Here is a 24,450-nt window from a genome sequence, read left to right as displayed (position 1 = left end):
TGGAGTGTAAAAAATATTCTTTTTTGGGAATAGAGTTCCACGTGTAATCCCATATAAACACGGATGCCCATGCAAATAACAGATGTTCAATTCCTCACAAGCATTGGGAGGAGATCGATAGAACAGTGTGATACAAGTTCTCAAGTAGTTATTACAGTCAAGGCTGTTTTAGCATGCAAGAGTGAACGCTTGAGGTTAGGGAGAGTGAAACGATGTTTTGATAAAAATTGCAAAGGCCTTGATTCGCATATCCATGTCCCTGAGGTAATCGAGCCCGTGAAAGTGAGTTCCTGATGACCTCGAACTTCAGAGGATGTGGAAGTGAATGAGAATGACATCAAAAGTGCACATTTTATGTGGTGGCATCAGGTGTAGATGTACGTGATCAAACGTTCCGGGTGAATGTCATGTGAACTCAGGTGCACGTGTCTTTTAACGGTGCTCCATTCACTATTTTGACAAGGCTGATAGTTAGATCCATTGAGAAGTACCACAGTCAAGCAATTTAAAACTGCCAGATGTTCGGTATTCACCGGTGTGGGTGATTAAAAATGTTTGGATAGGCGGTGGAAGTTTGTCGGAGAGGTGGTGGAGATAAGCAGCACTGGGACTGGTTCTTGGTGTTATTCGAACAATCTAGTGATTCCATGTATCAGAGAGATATTGGGTTAACAGGAGGCAGCGATACATGACATAAACTGATTGTCACCAAAGGTGATATTGATTTGATTATTTACTCGAGAATTTTTGCCATTCGATTCTTGACGGAGAAGCCAAGATGATCAGAGATTACTCACCACTCGTCCAAGCCCTCGTCGGGACCCTCTTCACCTGGGCACTGACAGCAGCCGGTGCTGCTCTCATTGTTGTCATCAGGGGAAAACAGGTGAATATATTTTTCTTTTTCTTACTTTTTTAGTTTTAGTCCGTTCGTATAATACCTTTTGAAAATACTTAAGATATGCTTTGGGTTCATAACAACGGAAAATTTGCATATTTTATAATACGCAGACGCGGCACTTTTTAGTCAGAGGTCTTCAGTCTGTACGGTATTAGTAATTTGGTAAAAAAAACGATACGTTCGGGGTTTAGTTTTTCCAGGAGTACTTCACTTTATTTATTGCGATATTTTTTTATGACCGTGATTCTACGAATTGTTTGTGAGAAAATTGACGCAAGAAATACCTAACACTACGAACTTGTCAATTTCAAAATTGAATAGGTATATGGAAATTTTAGCATGCGAAATTAGTTATGCAGAAGAGCAACAATTCTTGGTAAATTTTTTTTGAATTGTGAAATAAACGTTACTATGAACGACGCACATAAGCGCTAAAACAATTGGAAAATAAATGTTTCACAGAGAACAATATTTTTCGGCTCAACTACAATAGTATTATTCAGCATTTTATTGTTGAAATGATGGATCACCATTCGCTTAGTTTGAACTCCTCACGCGCCGGTTGCGCTAATTTATCGACTCATGTCAAATGTGAACGTGTGATTGCAACATTAATTATTTCCAAATGGATAAACCGATCAGGCCGACAAATTCGGATACCACAATATTGGAGCTTCAGCGATATATCGCTTCCATAATTTTGCATTCATTAAAAATAATCCTATTGTTGCCATATTTAGCGCTCATTACAGTTGGTAACACAACGGCCTCCTGAGAGGTTAATTACATAGTCCATATATTGACCAAGTCCCTAAATTAATTCAAGACCAAATTTTTTGATTGGGTATGTCATCGTATCGTTATACTGTTCACTGATGATAAATGGTATGATAGATGAACCTCGATGGAAATCAGCGTTCTAAAAGGTTTCTGTTTACAAACTTTTCAGAGAAAACTTCTCGATGTGAGTCTCGGCTTTGCTGGTGGTGTGATGATAGCAGCAAGTTATTGGTCACTGCTGGAACCAGCCATTGAAATGGCCCAAAAGAGTAAAATTTATGGTGCTAATGGGGAATACGCGTGTATACCAGTTGGAATTGGATTTGTCATTGGCGCAGCTTTTGTTTATGGAACAGATGTATTGATATCAGCCCTTGGCATTCAATCCCCAAATGTGCTATTAGCTATGCAATCAGTTGGTACGAAACAAAGACGAAAAATCCATGAAAAGAGTGACGAGGATTTAGACGATAACAATGTAATTAGTGGTGTACAAATAAGCAGTGGCAAAAATCATTATGACACGACCACTATTGATGGTATTGCAATGTATATATTCATATCTGGAAAGTCAAAAAAAAAATATTATAAATTCTATAGGTCTGAATAATGGGATCAGTTTGCTGACTTTAAAGTACACTCGCCTCTCTTTACTCTTAAGTATATTAGAACGAGCTCTCGAATAAGCAGTAGAAAATTATGTGATTAATTGCTACAATTGATTGAAGTAATGAGAATAATTTCAACCGTATTGCTATTTAGCCCAAGCTATCTGCTTATTCCAGGAGCTTTTCTTTAACCGCTTATCTCATAAATTGCGCTGATGAATTATGGAAAAGTGATACGTAGAACGTTTGAAAATTTATTATTTTTTTTTGAATTCCTAAGAGTATGCAGTGCGAATATTCCCTCAAACGAAATGCAGAGAACTCTTGGGCACGGTCTTGAATACTTAAATAATTAAATGTGATTTAAATACATAACGCAATAAAGTGATGGGAATTAAAAACAATTAATTTAATCGGTTAAATCATTCGTGTGAATACGATATGGTGCGGTGTGAAGTGCTACTAAACCTTGTTATTTCAATTCTGATATAATCTCGAAAATATAAAAGCGAGTTACGTATAAAAATTTAAAGAAAAATTTAAACACCTAATAAATATAGTGAGAATAAATACATTTGTCCCTGCAAGACAATGCTCCGAGTTACTCTGCAACGAAAAACTGATCTTATTAATCCCCGCATGTCTCGCAGACCTCTAATTTTATAATATTTTGTATCTCCTAATTCTTTCTCATCTGTCACTACTGAGTTCTTCCGTCTCATTCGGATTGAATTCACGGGACTAACGGTAGCATGTTTGGCATGTAAAAATTTAAGTAGTACAACTTGGGTCAAATTTTTCTGAATTTATGGATGATTTGAATTTTCTAGGATAGGGAATAATATCAGTCACGAATAGGAAATTGCCATGTTTTTTAGGATTTTACGAGCAAAGCACGAGGAGAAGACAACCTGGATCGTTGTCCAGAGGTTCTGAATTGGGTGACTTAGGAATGGTATACGAGGACCCAGGAAATGAAGCTAAAAATAATCAGTGGAGGCGGATACTGTTATTAGTTGTGGCAATTACGGTATAGTAGCATTTTTCCATTTTTTATTCTCCGGTTTATTGTAAATTTTCACGACATTTTTGTTATATTTTAGGTACATAATATTCCAGAGGGTCTTGCTGTTGGCGTTGGCTTCGCTGCTGTGGGAAGTAGCCCAGCTGCTACCTTCGAGAGTGCAAGGTAAATATCTTAATTTCAATAGCTACGGTTCATCAATTACTGCTGACATTCAATTCGTTAATATTTATGGATCAATAAGTGCGCAAATACAATGAATCATGGAATCATTGATTTCCTGCAAAGAATTGTTTTTGCTTTTTCTCTAGATCAAGATAGCGATGAGTTTATCTTGAGTGTCGTACTCAGTAGTTAACAGATTTCACGAAAAAACGCATCGAAGAGTATTTCTGTTGTTCCGAACAAATATTTATACGCGTAACGAATTTTATGAGAAGTGCTGACGTGAATGAGAGAGAGAGAGAGAGAGAGAGAGAGAGGGGGAAAGATATTTCTCTCTCGCTCATTGGCAATTTCAAAACAGTCCTTTCAGGGGGGGCAGGGAGGTTCACGTTTCTCTCGGCTTCTGGGCCTCCTAGAGCAAAACGGGCCCGGATTTGGGATCATACCGTTTTTCGCCCATATCTTTGGAAATATCATAGATAGGACAATTTGGCTAGCGCCATTGGATTTGTGAGACGATTTCCGATTTTTCTAGAGGTCCGGGAATTTTCTAAAATCGATTTTTTCGTTTTTCGCGTCGGTAACGTGGAGCGCCTGGCGTCACTCAAACCCCCAGAACTGAGCCTGTACTTTAATCTCTCCTCGTTGTTGCGAACTCTAGCAATTTATAATTTGAAGGTTTCCTCCATTCCAACTGAGTGGATACGTAGGAATATACGTTATCGACCGCGATCACGTTGGTTCCTTTCACCGTCGAAACTTAACAAATTTATCAATCATCGAACCTTCTCACATAATTAAATCGAGTCATTATGAATAAAAAACCCAATAAATAACCATTCCAGAGTAGAAGACAGAACGAAATTCCTAAAAAATACTTTTCCTAACTATTTTATTGCTCCTGAAACGATTTTCATCAAAAAATATTCCGAATAATAAAACAGAATTAAAGATCTTCTAGAATGCATTCCATTTTCGTTGTCGACTAATGAAATGTATAATAGTTACTTTCAAAATCATTCAACAATGGTTTTAAAAATTTTCACCGCAAGATGTCAGGAGTATGCAACAAAGCAGAAATTGAATTTAAAAACGATGGAGAAAGAGATTCGTGGTAGGAGGTCTCCATGAATGAATTCCATGGTGGTCGCAAGCGGCAGTCGGCCAGAAGCAAAGTTTATTGGCACGAACAGCGTCAGGAGGGGAAAGGGACAGGGGGCACGTGTAGCCCTGGAATCCAACGAGCCCTAGGCGCCGCGCATTCCATCCCTACCATAACTTGGTCTCTTTGGTTAGGCCTATCTTCGAGCTTGCTTTCTTTAGCGCGCATTTAATTCTCAAGCACGGGTATACATATACCCTCCTGGTTTACTAGCTTTCACACACACTTGTATTTTAAACTCGTCTTCCTTTGATCGAAAAGCCATTTAACACTGTTCCAAGACGTGAGCTTTTCGCCTTTGATTTAGTCCGGTCTACGACCTAAATTCTGATGCTTCTTCGGTTAGAAAATATCTAATATTCCGTTTTAAAATATCGAGCAGACTAGTTTCATTAGACTGGCTGCATAGTTTGATTTTCTAAAAGATCTTTAGAGTTCCCTTTCTGGTGGTAAATTATTTCTGAACTATTTTTCATCGTTTGCAGCACTAATTCTAAACTAATAATTTATCGAATCTAGTCAATCGGCCCCGATGGCAGCCCAAAATCGGTCTACCAATTCACCAGGAAATTATTATCAATTTCAAAACAACCTTAGGATATTAGTCAAACATGGAAATTTAACAGGATTATAAATAAGTTATTTAATGGCGTGAAGGGTATATGTTGTAGTAATTGTTTCACCCGTTGTTAGCCCTCTGGCGCCACCTTAGACACAGACGCATATCTGATGGTGCAATTCCTGGAAGTGGCCTTCCCTTCTGCTTTATTAGGGCGTACCATAGGAGCCACTCGGGTTTGAGTTTGGGCTGCAGAGACGAATACCATCGTCTCACAGCAGGTTTCAAATTCATTCTCTTGAATTCTTCATCCAACTTTAAATTATGGAGCTTGGTTTTGCTGAAGTCGTATGATATGACTGCTATATTTGTAGATTCAGTAGCCAATGACAATTAACTGGCCGCGGTTATCGTTTTGCAAGGTTTAGAAAAGTACATGTAGTAAATAGTTTTATAGGTGGGTAGTGTGTGAATAAATTCGTTAAGCACTTGAATTTTGATGAATGTAATGGTCCTTGGAGAGTAGTAAGGTGATTAACAAAATAATTATGATGACAAAACAACAGGTATATAAATGAATAATATATGGATTAATTCCAATGTGCACGCGCCCTCGTTGCTAGGCGAACTGACTCGATCTCCATCCCGTCATGCAGATCGTCAACGCAACATTCGTCATTTGTTTAGACAAAAATCTGGCCCTACGTCGCCAAAGGTATCCAATACCTCACTCATGTTTACGGGGTAGCTCTGGTGGTCCAGGCACACAGATCCGTCTTTGTTCCCATACTAAGAAAAAGACCTTTCTTGTCAACCCGGCGAAAATTCCCCTCCCCCCACCCCTCATACAGATATTTTTCCATAATCATATGAAGATGATACATTCGTTGATGCGAGTGAAACACTGAAGGCTTGAAATGCGACTAATTATTCATATAATGAAGTATTTTCGGTAAAATATTTAAAAATCGCTGTGGAAGAGGCCCATCGAGAGAAATGAGTAAGGGAGTGGGGAATACATATGTGATAAAAGAAAATACCAAAGAGGGAGAAAGAGTTAACCCAACTCTCCAACATTGGCCAATGATACGCCTTATCATTCTCCCATTACGTACACACCAGAAGGAGTAATGGTGTTCGTGTCTATCACGTCAGCTGCTTCCTTCCCCTCTCTATCCACCCCGTACCATCCAACTTATGGTTACCCGCGTTCTCGACCCTGTCAGGCTGCACCGCCTCTCGGTGCCATGTACTTGCTCTACGTGTCGATAATCGTACGTAATGCCCTGAATGATCGGTAGCATTTAGTGAAATGCATATGAGATTTTTCCCCCTTCGTCTGTGATCTCATTCTTCTAGAATACATTTTATTCTTATTATCATTTCATTTACTGCTGAATGTATTTTCCCTGTTCTTCAATCTTTCTCGCCATAGTTGAAGCCTACCCAATATCCAGTGCGCCCAATGACTCCACCTATTGCAATCACTGATATGAATAATTTACGGGATCAAATGAGTCCATCGAACAGCTTTCATTCGCCTACGATTTATTTATTTTTTTCATGATGCATTTAATCGAAAATATGGGATGTGATGGATTGTTTGTTGATCAGTTTTCCGGGTTTTTGAAAAAATTGTGAAGAACGTAGGCCATTGCTGCCTACGAATGGCGATTGCGAACAGATGAGAATGAAGTTTTCCCTCGGTTATTCGATGTGAGTGGGCGGTTAGTGTAGAATCCTGATTGTTAATTGGATCAGTATAATTATGTATGCGCGATGGTAAGCTTATAATACCTACACTGATAGAACGAATCATTATGAATCAATCGTACAAGTCCAATATGAACTATCCAATTTTTCAGTAAATTTTGTTGTAAAAATGTCATCTCAACTGTTTACCCCAATTCGTTAATAATTAACGAATCACGGTAGCAGTTAAGAAGTTTCGTATAATACAACAAAATTGTGTTGCCTTCTCTATTAATGTAGCTTGGGATCTATTTGGTGCCTCTAATGCCCAAGTCTACCATTTGTTAACAGCTAACGAATTTCATTTGTAGTTGATAAATCGTTCCATCAATGCACTTACATCCAAAAATTGTAGTTCTGCACAATCAGGGCACATGTAGATCATCCCAACTAAGCTATTTCTGAACCAACATCATGAACAATTTGTAGATCCCCATCTCCGATTGTCCAATGCTTTATGGCCTAACTTACAATCATTCAAGCCAAACTGACGTCCCTTGGTCTTCATATTTATAAATAGCAGCTGACGTTTATCCGCTCGAATCGCAACTTCCGGTATGAGCCTTATCATCCTCCCTCATTCCCTCCTACGTGCATACCATCGCGTCTTGAATGGATATTATTTCATCCATTTTTCAGGCTGTTTATGTGAACCACAAATTTATTAATCATTAACGAGTGTACCATTCAAAAAAAATCTCTGCACAGTCCAGGTTATATTCAATTAGAAAAAAAAATGTATATGAACTGATAAAGCCGTACAACTTGCCCCATTCGACCTGACCAAGGAGATAACAAAATAAACTAGTCTAAAGTTGAAGTTTTTTGACGTCTCGCAGTCGCCAATGTACGATTACAATAAAAATAAGATAAAGAAATGAAATTACATATAGTCATTTAAAAACATGACGAAGTTTCACAGTTATGAATGAAATTGGACGTTCCGGAGCCCCAGGAGATAACCCCTGTAGATAGAAGAGTGGGCCGCGTGTGTTACGCGACATTCGACTCATTCGAAGTTTTTTTTTTCTTATTTTTTTTTATTTAGTTTGTGTGTGGGTCTGGCGTACAAAGTACGTTCCTGAGGCATAGGCTCGTATATAGGATGACACTTGAATGTTTGCACGTATGTCTCGAGTTTCTTCTTCCTACTCTCTTCATCTTATAGGTCTCTGTCTCTGTCAAACTCGTGGTTGAAAATATACTTATGCACTATAGGATGCCTATAAGACTTGTCTCAACATTCTGGTGTGCACCAAACGACACCTATATCCAAAAGAATCAAAGCGTTAAATGCATTACTCGTTTATTCCTGGAATTACTGTACATATGTATAGAGACATGTGATCACTGCGATCATCATCTCTATGCAAATTGCGTGCCAATGCTATGAATCATGAAAATGAGGTGAACAAGGGGGATAGAGTTATAGATTTATTTTTCAACATTTTTTCATGTAGTTGTTGTGAGGGATATTTTCTGAGAATGATTTTTGTGACTCACTTGTGTCCGTCTATTGAAAAGTTTATGGAATTTTTTATCTATCCCCTACTTGCATTAATCCAAATGGAACCATTAGGTTCTCAATGTGAAAGAAAAACTTGAGTGTTGCTGTAATCAACGGAGAAATATGAATTCAGGTCCCTTGCGCAATGCGGTAAGAACGCTGTTAATTAATAAGTCCATTTACACCTGGAAAAATAACGTATCTTGATGTTGAAATTTTTCAGTGGATTCCCTTAAAAATATCCTTCGTCATTTTTTTTTTCACTTGAGGATGTTTTACATCCTTTCCATCAAAATTCCCGTTTTTCTAATTTTTCTCCTGAATTTATGGTAGAATTGAGACAGAAAAATTCAAAAGAACGTGAATTTTGGGTAAAAGGATGTCAAACGTTCTTCAGATTATTAGAATTCATAAACCGTCATTTCCTCTTATGCTTTCTTTATCGTTGACGAACATTGTAAGAAGATTCTTAAAATAATTACCAGCATTGCTGGATTCATGTGAGTCTTTAGCATCGTCAAGATGATAAAAATGTAAATAATGTTGGTATTCCTCTTAAAAATAAGATAAAATTTTCCATCTTGTCTGGTAAATCCCAGTAAGGCTGTTCGTGAGTCAATAAACCGTGTAATAATGTAGATATTGCGGAATATCTGAATGCCAGTGGACATTCGACAGGTCTGCAATCACTGGATTATTTAGTAGTTGCGCAATGTCAAGCATCCAGCAAGTGCAATGACCGTACAGAGTCGTGTCCTTACCAAGGAAACGAGGCCTCTACACTGAGGCCAGATTGCTATGAAGGTTCCGGTGGGTAGAGTTCTTTCAAACTTGAGAAAGAAATCATGAATGAACATTTGATAGGTTTTCTAGAGTGGCAATTACCAAGTGCCGAGAGGTAAGCCCCCCTCCCCCCGTTTCTCTTCGAAGTTATGTAGCTTCGTGTAGTAACAGATACATTTGGATTTTTTTTTATTTATTTATTTATTTCTGTGCTGGGAGTGTGGGTTTGGATTTCAGCTCTGGTGGAAAGGAAGCGAGAGGCCAAGATAGGACGAGAATGAACGGTGAGGATGGTGTGTACTCGGCTCAGTGCACTCCAAGTAAAATGCTCAAGGAGAGCTGGTACTGAGTCACTCGTAGCTATGCGGATTTTTCGCAGAATCTGGGTCTGCGTTTCTTTTACATTCCGCTCGCCTTTTGCCCCGTTCGTGTCCTCCTTTTTTTCGCATTATTCTTGTTCATTCTTTATATATTCTTGGTGTGTGGCGTTTTTTTTTTTAACCCTTTTATTTCCTCTCTCTTTCTCTCGTGGCTGGTCTACCTGTTCCTTCGTACCACCATCGTCGGCGAGACGAAAGGCGATAACGTTGTATATTCCTCTCACCCCCTGGGGGGTGCTCGCGCCATTCCTTAGCCATCGTGAAGCAAAAGTCTTCTCAGTGTAGAGCGAATCAATAGATTCCATTACATTGCTTCAATTCACTTGACTCTGTATCTGATATTATTTTGTAAAGGACGTCGATTTTGTGTTATTGCCCCGGAAGTGCGAAAAAAAAAGTTGTTATTTTTTGGCCCGGTTTTGCATTAATATGTCATCCATTTTATGGGATATATCGCTTGATTGGAGTAATATATTAATTTTGTAATGCTGGATACTGTCTACATTGGCCCTGATCGGTAGTGATTCTTATCGATTGAAATATTCCAAAACCACGAAAGCTTCGTTGTAGACATGTGAAGATGTACAAATTCTCACGTTAACATTCCGAGTGCGAAGCACGAACGGATTCACTGCAAAACTTGATAAACTCGTTTTTTAGGGAAGCTCGAGGGAAATATCCGATGAATTTGGAATTCATAGGATATCTTTCTTAATTTTAATTGCGAAAGAACCGACTGCAATATTCGAAATTACGTGAAAGTTTTCTTTAAAAATAATACAAGTCTCTGGAAAAATAACAGAAAATAGTTAGTAATTTATTGGAGAATAATCAGGTGACCCAAATAGTGCATTCTGATTGATTGCAATCAGAGTTGAAGGAATTTGATCATTAAATTTGATGATCAAGTCACAACAATTGGAAATGATTTCTCGAGGTTGCGTTACTGCGAATTAGTGACAATGTCACTTGGAATAAGATACAAAATTACTTAATTTAATGATTATATATCTTAACTAACTGAGAACACATTTCTCAACCAGTGAAATATCTCCAAAATTTCTTCTCTTCCGCACATGGACGGAAATCATACCAACAAAAGTCGACATTTTTAGTGCAACTATTGGGTGGTATTTGCGTTTAAACTTTCAGTGGAGAGTGCGGTGAGAAAATTTTTCGCTGAGACTTCGATCACAAAGGGTGCGAGGATCCGATTTGTATAAGCTGAACCCACAGGCAAGCCAAGGTCCAAAGTGGACTCCAACGAGTGAAACGATGGGAGAAAAAGAGGGAAGGAAAAAGGTGAGGAGTTTTGAGGTGGAGAAAGAGAGAATGATAGGCGGTAGAGGTGAGTGTACACAAAAAAAGAGAGAGACAGAGAGATAAAAAAAAAAAGCAACTCGGGTGTAGACCCCAAGGGCTCCCTCCACAGTTGTAGCACGGTGTGGCACGTAGATGAGGTGGTGCTATGTTAAACATGGCGCCGGACAAAGCTGCCGACGAAACCATCTCATTTCAGCGCTATCCCCCTCATCTGCCTTATTATATACCGACAGGACCGGTGTACAACTCCAGTCTCCAGAGCCAACCGGACTTGTCCATTCTCCTCTGCCCCTTTCCTTACTTCAAACCTGAATGCTTCATTCTCATTTTCTCCTCCTTCTCTCTGGGTCGGTGAGCTTATTTTGGTATTTCTCACTTCCAATTCTCCCCGTAAATTTTTTTTCCCTTTATTATTCTATTTTCATATGTACTGTTTTCTCCTTCGTGTCAATTCCACTGTTTCTCCACCATCTTTCTTGGTCTCTATCCTTCAGCATTCAGGAGTTCATTGAAGTTTTGTCATGAATGATGTGATGTACCTTGAGGCATTTACCTTTTTGCTAGATATCAGGTAAATAATCATTCCATTGAAATTCATTTTTATAACTTGCACGAAGTGAAAGGATGATGGTCCCATTTCAAAGCACTCAGAAAGAAGTCTTGCAAGTGGAGAAAATCAGGGGGAGGCAAGATGATGAGACAGAGAGAGAGAGCGAGGTATACGGTGGATGAGGGGAGGGGGCTGTACGCCCTGGAATGCAACAACTGAGGTATAGGGGTAAAGCCAGGCCGAGGTAAATATCCACTTGAAAAAGTTAAAATGAAAGAATGAGATAAAGTTGAGACGCGAATGAAGAATTCACGTTAACGTTGTCTCTCAAACTGGCGGATCCTGGCGGTGGGTTGGCTCGAAAATGTCAGGAAAGAGAAGGGAATCGATAAGCCGAGAGCAATGTCCCGAGGAATGCACCGCAACGGACTCTCCTTCGCATGTATGTTTGCTGGAGGTTCTCCTCTGTACGGTGCCTATGGGTCTACACCAATGAGTTGAGATTATTCTGGAGGAATTTTGTCTTGTTGACGAGATACTCCACCAGGATTTTTCATTCTATTGAGATTTCCATGAAGAAGTGACGATTGTGATGGATAATTTCGAGGTTTCTGATTGCGAGTAATCAGACTGCAGTCCTGGTGACAGGACAATTCGCATTAAGTTTATATCGATTATTATCTCCAATCAAATTCACTAAAAGCACGGAATTCATCACAAGGGATTCAAGATACTGATGAATTGCAGTTATTCTATGGTTGTTGCTAAGGAGGAGAGCATTTCCCACTTGGATTCCAACCTGAAATGATTTCAGGATCATCAAAGAGCGAAGACCTTCGTGAAAATGGAAGAGGAAAAGAAATAAAATGGCCTTTCCTGTTGATCGAGGAGGGAATCGAGCGAATCAATCGGACATTTGTTTGCAATTTTCGTGCAAAATTCTTCAACCAAGCGATTGATATTTTAATACTGTCAATAATGGAATTTGCTGGGAATGCGCGACGATCTTCAGACACATGAGGATCAGACCAAGTCAATTTTTTATTTAACAGTAACCCAGGTCAAGAAAGGGATTTGAAAACTAATTCAAAATTCAATTCTGCCCCTGAATTAATTGACAAATCACAGCAGTCTCAGCTCCATCATAAACGCTCGTCCTGGTCTGGACCATCAATCCTAGAAACGACTTCAAGTGTTCTAGTCAAGCTATCAACTGTCATATCAACAGCCTTCCAAATCATCTATTTCATGACATATTGTTACCCACCAGTGTTTGATCTCTCAAGTTACCATGAAATCCATGAAGTACACTTATGTGGATTTGCGACTCCTTTACTCAAATACAGCACAAGACTGAGAGAGTTTTACTTGGTACTGGCAGTGTGTTTGCTTCCGATTGCCTCATTATTCCACGAAGCATGATTACAACGATAAACATCTTCGCCGTGTTTCGCCCCGTGCACTTTATAATCATTCAAGCAAGAGAGGCCATTCCCGGAGTTGAGTTCCGAGAACTGGACCCGCGAGACGTTCTCTAAGCTTGTGACATTCCACGCCGATACTTTTCTCGTCTCGTATTTCGCACTTACTGCCTCTACCCCTTTCTACGTTTTCTTGTGGCAATTTTTTTCTTTCATTTTATTGCCCCTACCTATTCTCGCATGCCCTTCTTGCTCTTCTTCTATGTCTTCTATGGTTATACAGTTCATACTGAGTACATTGACAACGAACCATCTCCACTGTACACATAATCTACTAGAAGGCAATCACGGAAGGACGATCAACACAGCATAGATCCAGCTATGCTAGAAGTTCCACGTCCAAACCTGATCAGTTAAGACTTACTTGATTCTAATACTGGTTAGTTGTCTGTAAAACATCTTTGACGTATCCTTGGAAAGTCAAATGATCATGCACTTTAGCAACCGGTCTCGCGTGTACAAGAGGAGATATGCACTCATTCCATGAACTCATTGATCATTTTATTTTCTTATCATTCATGCTCAATGATTTTATCCACCAGATGCTTCAGTTTATGCGAAGATAATCAGCAAATTACAAATATCAGCGGAACCAACTTGGAACAGTCACGGCAGTGGATGGAATCCACAAGAGTTCTTCAACACTGCCATGGCAATGATGACGACAACAGACCTTGTGATGAAAACGAAGATGTATCCAAATGAACAGTGAATTCCTTCATAGAGATTTACGTTGTACATCAAGCCAGATTGCAACGACAAGAACGATGCTTGGAATGTGGCAGCATTACGCATGCGCACTGCGTATCTTACTCGGAACAGACGAACGGGCCCCGTTCCGTTATGTCCCTCGACGATGGCATCGTCGTCTGCTCCGTGGTTGGTTCTGTGTCAACTTCTTTGTTTTACATTCGATGGGCTCAGCTTCCAATCTAGTCATCCATAAAACAATATTTCATGGAATAGAATGTTCTTCTCCTTTAGATTAAAAAAAAAACTATTTCACACCATTTGCCAATATTTTATAACCACAGAGTGACGGTTGTTGGCAAGGCCGGCTGATGACCCCACAGTTAACATTCTCATCTTCATTCTTCAATCATTATGTACTACAACATTCACTTCAGTGGATTTATCTACTGATTATACTGATTATCTGAAACATTAGAAATCTGGTTATGGGGGCAAAGTTTATTCATGAATACCCGACAATGAAAATCCAAATGAAAGCAGTTCATAGAGAATCTCCCCCCTGCTTTAACCCCCTTCGACAATGGCAGAAGATATATCCCTACAGCAAATTCCTCCAGAGATCATCGGCCCCCCTCTCTCCCTTCACCCCTTCACATATCTCTCCTACCTCTTCCCCCTGGCCCCTCCATTCCTCCTCCCTATTGGGCCTCTCGAGGTGCTTGGGAGAAGAGCTCGTGCTCGCTTGGATACCGCGATTCTCGAGTGCGAAATCGAAAAATTGATCGTGCCGAGGGACCATAACGAGGCTACCTACGGTGTGTGTACGGGTTTCCGTGCACCGGTCTTTTCTCTTCATGCCGAAACTATAAAAAAAAAAATGAAGTTCAAAAAATGAAGAAAAAAAAATGACAATAATAAAAATGAAAATAAAGAAGTTGAGGGAGAAGAAAATGAGAGAAGAGGTGAGGATCGAGTATGTACAGGGCGGCAAGAGGGCTGATGAGAGAGGGAGAGAGAGAGGGAGCGTGCACAGGTCCAGTACTGGAGGAAAGCAAAGTGGAGAAAGAGTGTCTGTGGAGATACAGCGGCGGTGTGGACCCAGAGCTGCTGGATGCTGCTGGGCTGCTGTTGGGAGAGGGACGGGGGATCCTCGCACATTCCCGAGCATCCGAAATGGGGAAAGGACGAAGGGGAAAAATAAGGAGGTAAGGGAGAGAGAGGGAGAGAGGTAGCTGGAAGCTGCTCGACGAAGAGGAGCTACACTGGTGAGACGCATGGTCGGGGCGTCGGGGGCGGTGGATGCGGAGGAGGACCACGTTGGCGGTGTAAGCTATGGACGGTGTGGAATATATCGCGGTGAGGGGTGCGGGAGGATTGTACGCGGGTGGGGGTAAGGAATGCATGGGAACGAGGCGCAAGCGGACCGACCGCGATTTGCCCGTCCCGCATTCCACTAACGCCGTAGCGAGCAGCTTCGAGTCCCGGGGCCACCGGCCACGGCTAACGCCATGAAAACCGACGAGACCATAAAATCAACCCTGTGTACCACTAACGCTTGCCAGTTTACTGGTATCAAAAGCTACCAAGAGTACACTAGGACGTACTCACAATGTCTGGATTTTTGGGTATGAGGGTGGAGGATTTTTTTGGAATTGTCATTTCAAAATTTCTATTTTTCACATTTTTTTGACGGATTCTTTGTTCCTCTGATCGATGATAAAATCATGTTCTGGGACATGTGGAGACAAGACTCAGGATATTCTGGAGAGAATTACGGTGTTTTGTATTTTGAACCCGGGCCACTTTGACGAAATAGCCTATTGCGTCGAAGGGAAGATGTACGAATAACCAGGTTACAATCGATTTATTTCGGGTTGGGTCTTCGGTGGGTTAGGGACATCTCTAGGTGTTAGACTGCGCGACGTCTGCGTTCCAGATTCGGACATTGTTCTGATTTCATCAGAATTCGAAATAATAACTCGTGTAATTATGAGCGGAATATTGCGAAAAGAATAAGCAAGTCGGTGCTTTAATCTTGCCCAGAATGATGCGGAAATTGGTAGCGGAGAACACCGGAAGTTAAGGTAGTCAAACGGGCATTGAGCTGCAATAGGTCTCACTGCACACAGTTTACGGTTTCCACGAAGCTTGACGTTAAATTTTCGTTATTTATGAATGAATATGTCAGCTCCGGCGACCCTTGTCTACGGTATTGAATTCATCTTGACGAAAAATTTCGTCAAGGATTCCTAGGCAAGAACGAGGTGGAAAAGGTGATGGAACATTCACGCAAATACTGCAGAATATATCGATCTATGAATTTGTTATTTTACTTCGTCTCGTACACTAGAAAATTATAAACGACTCCAATGCTCTATAATAAATGGAAATTTTGTGACGTACAATGAGCGCTACATCTGTATATTGGCCAAAAAAGGCATCTATGCGCTCGTATTTCCGTGTTCCATTTCTCCAGTCCCATAAGCTGAGAAAATAATCACGGCCTTTCCAAAATAAAGGAATAAATGAGTATCCCGTTGTGCAATTATCCTGTTTTTTCTTTGAATTAATTAATTCTACACATAATTACAAGAAAAAACATTTAATTTGTTCGAATTTGTTTTAATTTTGCCAGTCACTGCAAATGGACCTTTCTCATACTCCAACTATACATTTAACTAGTGGAAAAAGGGTTCTTCTCATTACAGAACAGACACACTGATGATTGTAGAAGGCATTCGATGATTCGTGAGAAACATTTTTCAGCGATTTCAGATGAGTAACATTATACTTTCTCCCGGATATTTGTTGGACTATGGTTGTTTTCCCATATCTTGATTACTCGAGTACTTTCCGACCTATTGGAGAGGAGAAAAATAAACATCTCATTATCCAAATTAATTGATTATATGTAAGTCAGCAGCTGGCAAGGCCATCTTTGAATTTGATTAGGTCATCGTCAATCCAATAAAACAAGGGGATGTGCTGTAAGCAGTTGGAAAATTCCACCACGACCCTAGAAGCAGGAAGCTAATGAAAAAGTTGTTCCAGGAATCAGTGTGACCTCGCCCGGTAGCTGAACAAGATGCGCCTTCTGGTTAACTGTACATCCGCCTATGTGCGTCAGATAAGACGACAGACTCTGTGACATCCCGCGGAAATGCGTAACTTTATGGCATACCATTGATCACAACAGCCTTATGAAGCCTCCACACAGTCCATGCCATTACCAATAGTGATATACAACATTCCCTCAATCACCTGTATACTCAAAATTGCCTGATGTCATGAGGTGTGTTATCCATTGTCAAGAATAGTCCACAAATAAGTTGATACAACTATAACAAGCTGAGAAGTGGCTGGAAAACGATTTCGGGGGTGGAAGGGAGAAAGAGGCGAATAACAGTCAGCATGTTTCTTGGCCTCTTCTCTTTCCTCTTTATCTCTGTCCCATTCTATCTCTTTCAACTCTCAGTGGAATGCGATCTCGTCAGGTCATTCATTCAAACCATGGCGCGAACGATCGTTTCAAACGGTGAACATTCTTTTCAACTACACATTGGTCTTCATACACAGAGAACAGGTATCATCCACTGAAATTTCAAGTCGAACGATCATCGTAACATCGATGCCGCTGAATGATTTTATGAATCGTCTAGCATTCCTTCGTAAAATTGGAAATGACATATTCAATACTTCAACGTTTTCACCACCCCCACTGTCATTTTAATTCCCTTCAAAGCACCTAAACTTCGATGCATTACGATACTGTACTCATCTCTATTCTGTATTTCTTCTCTCATCTGTGATTCTCATGATACAAACTATTTTCTATTTACCTGGCACACGATGGTGGGCGCATTCCAGAGGCATGCTATAACGCCGGATTTCCAAGAGGACTCGCTCGACAGAGTATATGCGATCGTGCCTCGTTCATTCACCTGCTGGTAGACCTTCTCCTGCCTCTCTTCTCATCCCCTTCCACCCTCATCACTCTGTCGCATTTTATTTGTCTCTCCTTCTCGTCATTTTCCTCTCTCTATCACTCGCTACTTGATTGCGTTGTGCGCTGCTACTCACCTTTGAGCAAGGTTCTCCTTCCTCCTCCTCCTCATCTCTTCCCCCCTCACCACCTCTAACCAACTTCTATCCCGTCACTTACAAAGTTCTGCTTTGTACCATGATCCTGCCTATTACTTTGCCCATAGATCACGCTCCACTGTGGAGAAGATATACTGGAACTTTTGTGCACAAATACGGCTGCCTGTTCATGAAGAGGGCCACAAGGTATGGACAATCCATACTGATGTTATTCACTCGGCCGTGGTATATCACAAGTTCATAGATTATAACTATGTGGTATGTCTGTTAGTTCAGAATAGGAATCTATGAAAAATTATTTCCTTCTTTTGGTACTTCTTATCTTTCAAGACCGTGGCATTCAAATGGATTGTAGCTAGATCTGGCTATTATTATTATTATCATCATAAGGTATAGTTGGCCATTGCGAGGCAACTTCATCTTCATGTTTTCGGTCTACATAAAGCCGAGAACTTCTTCGGCTCCTGAGAAACACATCTATGTCGGCTTTTATAAACAGGATTCTCCAGACTTAGTCACCTGCAGTTTACCTGGCAGTATCCACTGGCTGAGATGAAGATGGATTACGGTAAAATGCGACGGAGGCAAACCCTCTCTATCATTCGGTTTTTCATTCTCCCAATGACTACCAGTGTTGAAGTCTGGTGGTTAAGAACGTGTGGTATTTCTCAGTGATGATGCTGAATATTTTGTCAACATACGACGATGCGATTAGATACGATTATCGTTTGCCAATTTTTTCCAAGCTCTTTGTTTTACTTATAATAAATGACCTTCAGTCATTGGATTGGGTGGTAATTTAACAGATGGAAATTTGGAACGAGTATTGGTAATTGGGCTGGAGAGAAGGTCTACGAATAAATTGACAATTGCTGCAATTTTTAGATTTGTAAATAGGATTATTTTGTATGGGGAATCCAAGTGTACACTGGTAGTTGTGTTATCCAATTGGAGGCCCTCTCGGAGATCTAACACGGCTCTTCTTCTTGAGCCTCTTCCTCCCGCGAAGAGGGACTGTCGTGGAATCCGCGGAATGTGGATGCCACCGACGGCTTTCCAGTAAATTCTAAAATACCAAGTGCTCGCAGACCATAATCCAGATGTTGAATTCACCTAATGAATTACTTAATTTTCCGGCAGTATCACTCCGTGATTTGGTATCGATATGAAAAAACCATGTGGAATGCTCAAACATAATTATTTTTGGAAGCATTAGCATTGGCGTTGATTTCTCTTATCTTAACACGTAATATTTTTTTTCAGTAGTTTAACATTCTGATAGCAACTCTTAAAGAATGACCTCACACTTCTGTTGCAGGAATCTTGCGATAGGTATCGGCATCCAAAATTTCCCTGAAGGATTGGCGGTATCATTACCTCTACAAGCTGCTGGTTTCAGCACTTTGAAGAGCTTCTGGTATGGCCAATTATCGGGAATGGTGGAGCCAATTGCTGGTGTCCTCGGCGCTGCTGGCGTTTCACTCGCAGCACCAGCTTTACCTTATGCATTGGCCTTTGCTGCAGGTGCCATGATTTATGTCGTCGTTGACGACATTATCCCGGAAGCACATCAGAGGTAACGTACATTAATCTTATGGAAAAATGTCACGCAAATCGTTCATGTTTATCGCCATTGCCCTGTGGTTGGCAGGCAATACCATAGAAGATATGATCAATCAGTTACAAATCCGAGCGCCTCATGTGCTTTGTACATATGTTTCACTTTTGATTTGGAGTATGATATCCCAATAGTTTGAAATATGATAGATTGTCACCTGGACCGCGTCAAATAATTTGACGATAATTTTTTATTTACTTTTATAATTTCAATATTTTTGCGGATAGACAAAGATCATTCTGCCTGAATCATCAGCGCAAGAACAAGGCACCTGCAAGACTGCAGACATCAAAGGGACGCCCGATTTCGTTAACTAGCTTTCTTTATAGCTTCAGAACCCTTAAGGGTCCTTTCAGCCCCTCAACGGGTTTTAGATTCTTTTTTAACTCTTTATTTATCCCTCTTTTTTGCGCAATCATCAGTCAAAATTACGAAATATGAACACATGCAGTAGAAACAGAACTGATCGATGTAATTCGTGAAAAGTACAAAGAAATATTTTTACAAGGATCAAAGAAACTTTGAAAAGTAAATAAAAATACTCATGGGAAATAATAGACATATTTTTTGAAAGTATTTTTATCACTTTTCATAAATATTCAGTGATTTGTTCCAATTTCTTCATTTATGAATTAATCAAGAGAATCATTAAATTTTCTTCGTTCTCTCTACACATTCATTTGCTCAATTAACTGTTAAATTTTCCCATTCAGTTCTTCTGAACTTAGGAATTAAATTTCACACTAAAATTGCTGACAATCCCATGTCCGCATGCGAAAAATTCAGCACATTTTTTTAACCGGTGGGATAGAAGCCGATTAGAAAATATAATAGCCCTCAACGGTGACGTCAGGATGCAAGTGTTCTAGGGGTATGTATAGTTAGCGGCACAAACGGACGTAGCGAATTTCTTTCCCAGGGACCGCTAGACGAGCATTGTCATTGTAATTGGCTCTTTTTGTATTTCGCGTGCGATTTGACCTCCCAGACTCGTCTCTACTGATTCTCACCCTGGTGTGTAAGAACTTTACAAGGTCTAGTAGGCAATGTGGGGCTTCCTGAGACACTCACTACTCGTTAGCTCCCTCGGGAATCCTGTCTATCTGTTCGTCATCGACCTCATACATAACGTAATGCGCGGGAAACAGGCAAAAGTGAAAATTCCAAACGTCATATTTACGGTTTTGTCCTCCCTCTCATTTTTCTTCTATTCCTGCCTTCTTCACTTCCATGTGATAGGACTACGCATGGAAAAAAATACTGAGTTACTGTATTGAAACGGTAAAATGGGTCTATGTCGACGTAGTCGGATAAATTCATATACCACCACCGGAATTTTCGCTGGATTTTTTTTCCAAATTTGCCCGGGGAAATTCCTGGTTTTTGCAGTTGAATAATGAACGCTTTCCCGCTACTTATGTCTGACGTCAACTTAACTTATCGAAATCCTTCACACCGATTCTTTTTAGTAATTTAGTAATGACAGCAGATGCACAACATCTTTCAATTAGTTTCGCACTTCAGATAATCTCATACCATTTTTATAACGATTATTTAATAGAATTTTCGCTATTCATTTTTACATACGATGTCAATGGATATCTACGAGTGGTAATAACTGAGACAGTTTCGCGTAATGGCAGGAACTGGTTCATGATAAAGTTTTTCTGTTTTTCACATATTGATTTATTAAACCGTACACTTGAAGAAATATCCATCCCAAAAGATAACAGAGTTTTTTACACTCACTGCAGACACCAGATTACTTTAATTACATGAGCAATTGGGAAGAAAACAACTCTTTTCCGGTTATTTTCCTAGGGGCGCTTTTTGTACCCCAACTAGTAAAACCGTACCTTGTAGCACCCCATTCAATAATCCGGAGAACTGATACGTTTTGTGAGACCGACAGTCTCACAAATTTTTGTTTTTTTACAGAGACACTTTTTCCAAAATTCGGCGATGGAAAAAACCGGAATCACATGGTCATTTCACGACGGACGACTTTCTCGAACATAATTTTTTTATCCTTCGTTATTCTTAATGACCTCTATATATTAGTTTAGTCGATCATGAGGTAAAAATATGAGTTATCGAAAAGGTGTGACCATTAACAAAACAATAAAATCGAAGAGGGTCTTTTAGTACCTATCCGAATCCCTGTCCATTTCAACGTGGTACTTTCCTTACGCCAAGTTTACCTCTCTCACCAACTCCGATAAAATCTTTTCTTTCGTCGAGTGATTTAAGGTTCGAAAAGAAGTACACGGTCGCACCGGTGAGGGAGATAAATCACCGTGGGAATTGATTTCACATCCTTTGATTCAACATATCTCTAGTTCTTGTCAACTTCCATTTAAATTTTCAACACATTTCCCGATGTACTCAGGGAAACAATATTTTTGTCAAATGTTCATTGATTTCAGAGAAACATTTATTTTATTCGAAATCATACTTCTCCACAGCAAGTCATCAAACGGGTGAGTAATTTTTGTGGAAGAAATTACAGAATTTCATAGCTCAGGTTGGAGAGCAATGCAATTGTGGTAATTACAACCTAATGACAATCACCTGAAAATAACTCGAAAAAGGAATAAAACATTAAAAATATAACTATTTCTCTCAAGTCAATGGAAATTTGGTAAAAATCACTTTTCCTTCGAGTGTCTGGGATAGGATGAAAATCCTTTTAATGTATTATCATTTTTATGATTACAGTGGGAATGGCAAAATCGCCAGCTGGGGAGCAATGGTAGGATTTTTAATAATGATGTCACTGGATGTTGGGCTTGCATAGAGTCCAGTAAATTAGTTTCAATTAGAGGACCAAAAGCACTAATTTTCATCGACGTTTCTCTGGACATCGATACATCAGTTCTAAATCCGTAGTTAGATTAATAAAAAGATATTAAATATAAAGGGAATGGAAGGGTGATTGTGATAAGTTTTTCCATAAATTGTGAAGTGCAATTATTAAGATTATTATTCGTAGAGCTTGTGAGGAGCGATCGATTGAGAGAAGTCAATTAAGTACTACCAACTTCCCCAGTGTAGACTCTGATATGCCCTTCAGTTACTTGATATCTAGTGATATATTTCTTACTTGCCAATGAGTCCCGAGTGCTTAATTTCCTAATATTCTTAGGTAAATTTTTATCGAAATATCTGACGTTTCTTTGGCAAAAAAATCTGCCGCATGTTCAAGCTCTTCAAATTATTTTTTTGTGCCAAGAAACTGCAGATATGGATTTGTTATTGATCTATCAAACATGATTTTTGGTAATCTCCTGTTTTTAGGTGAAGTATTTGCTGTGATGATTATTTTTTTGGCTGTTTGGGAAGAATTATGATACATAAAATTGTAATATATAATAGTTCAGAAAAAATTTGGTAACGGCTCGGTAAAAATCATCTAATTGTTCGCAAAAAACGATTTAGCTACATAGTCAAATTTTTTGACGAATAAATTCTTCCATAACCGCCAAAATACAACAGGATTACTCACCATAGTACCGTACAATACAGTATTTTTAAAAAATTGCTCTTCATGTTCACTTAATAATCATGAATGAAAACTAAGGGATGTCAACGTACTGTTAGACATTAATTTTATTGTCAAAAGTGGAAGATTGGTGTACAAGTTCGATTATATTTTTTTATAGAAGACTTGAAAAGATGTGCAGTTTTCCATCTTTCGATCGGTGTTTTTTTCTTCCGTGGTGTAGTTATCCTACTAAACCTACTTCATTTTCGTTGATAATTTTCAAGCTTAAGTATAGACTTCCAATCTTTGACCGATCCAGGTCCAGGGTAACTAGAAATGAAAGGACATTTATTAAAATAACAATCATTGATCTAAATCATCAAATGAGTAATTAATAGTGTTACGGATGATTCTATCTTCCGTAATGATAAATTCACTTTTAAGGCACGATAAATGTAGAATTCATATTTTCTTATATTTACCTTAATGCGAGTTTGTAAATATTTGCATGCACGAAATATCAGTGCAAATGATAGGACAATTATGAATTTTTACAATGAATGTGGGACAAGGAATCCTATTCCCATCTGTCCGTAATATATGCAACTTGTAACAGATGGACAGGATTTTTCCGTAAGTTTAATCATTGATGATGCAATAATAATTATGTGATGGCGATGCTTACTCCCTTCAAGTGTGAATAACTCTTTAAGGGGATGAAAATGTGAAGAAAATATTTTGTGGAGAGAATGTCTGCAAATAAATTCATAAATTTCCAAAGTTACTAATTCAATATCGATCAAATGCTTGTTCACTTCTTTGCATTTTCGTAATTTTCATTTTTTTAAACATTAACTGATTCATGCGTCACCTCCAGGCGATATTCAATTTTCCATTTACAAAAATATCGTCACCTAACTATTTTATGTTATTGTGTCCGAAAGCTGCGATTTAACTGAGTGAAGGGAATTATTAGCTCGTGGAAAAATTATAGTACGACTCTAATGAGACTGATACCGTCCTCCCCTGCGCCAAAAGCTCCTTTTCCGCACTCGTATCCAAATATACCATTATCCCAGCGGTTTCACCGTTACCAAATCGGGAAACGGCCACTAAAACTATTTTTAAACCCATTTTTTTTCACCGTTTCCTTATTTAATTAGCCAGCAGTGTTATCGTCACTCAACAAAAATATTATCAAATAGTTTCCTTCAATTATTCATTCACGACTATCGCATCACTTTAATTCAAAACTACGATGAAGTATCAACCGGAAGACGGAAGAGCAGTGTAATTAGTTTGTCGAATGGTGCCGATCCGTGAAGAGGCTCTTTGCCAAGGGATGTCGGGGTGTTGTAGCACAAGGGGTGGGGTGTACGGAAAGTTCACGCAGCCGACGATTGCCTTGCGTGCTGCAGTCTTCCGATGCACTTCGGCCGGATCGCCTCGGTTATGCGCGCTTTTCTCTCATTCCGTGTTTTTTTTCCTTCTCATAATTTTTTTTGTCCCTCCAGTCTCTCGAGGTCCTCCCTCTCTTCACCCAAGCTAGTGTTTGAAGATCTCTCATTTATCCCATCAA

The 24,450-nt window shown here is 39.5% G+C and overlaps 1 protein-coding gene across 2 annotated transcripts; it reads left to right on the top strand.

The window, feature by feature from the left end:
* LOC135164485 (zinc transporter ZIP11) lies at positions 1–23,655 on the top strand. 2 transcript variants are annotated; one of them, XM_064124881.1, is made up of 6 exons: positions 1–886; positions 1,851–2,100; positions 3,168–3,319; positions 3,393–3,478; positions 19,088–19,345; positions 22,106–23,655. In XM_064124881.1, the coding sequence occupies exons 1-6, from the start codon at positions 779–781 to the stop codon at positions 22,182–22,184; spliced, it is 933 nt and encodes a 310-aa protein (XP_063980951.1). In that variant the 5' UTR covers positions 1–778; the 3' UTR covers positions 22,185–23,655. The 2 variants fall into 2 exon arrangements, with proteins under 2 accessions (XP_063980951.1, XP_063980950.1); XM_064124880.1 differs by having other exon boundaries at positions 2–886; positions 1,851–2,220.
* The last annotated feature ends 795 nt before the right edge of the window (positions 23,656–24,450 follow it).

This window comes from Diachasmimorpha longicaudata, chromosome 7 (assembly GCF_034640455.1).
Source record: "Diachasmimorpha longicaudata isolate KC_UGA_2023 chromosome 7, iyDiaLong2, whole genome shotgun sequence".
In the NCBI taxonomy this organism is placed as follows: Eukaryota; Metazoa; Arthropoda; class Insecta; order Hymenoptera; family Braconidae; genus Diachasmimorpha; species Diachasmimorpha longicaudata.
This window is presented reverse-complemented; position numbering and strand designations above follow the sequence as displayed.

Bases quoted from the DNA above. Each gene is read 5' to 3' on its own strand.
- LOC135164485 (XM_064124880.1), top strand. From the start codon at position 779: ATGATCAGAGATTACTCACCACTCGTCCAAGCCCTCGTCGGGACCCTC. The intron at 3,320-3,392 runs GTATAGTAGCAT...GTTATATTTTAG, and splicing joins TATTAGTTGTGGCAATTACG to GTACATAATATTCCAGAGGG. The intron at 3,479-19,087 runs GTAAATATCTTA...CTTCTGTTGCAG, and splicing joins GCTACCTTCGAGAGTGCAAG to GAATCTTGCGATAGGTATCG.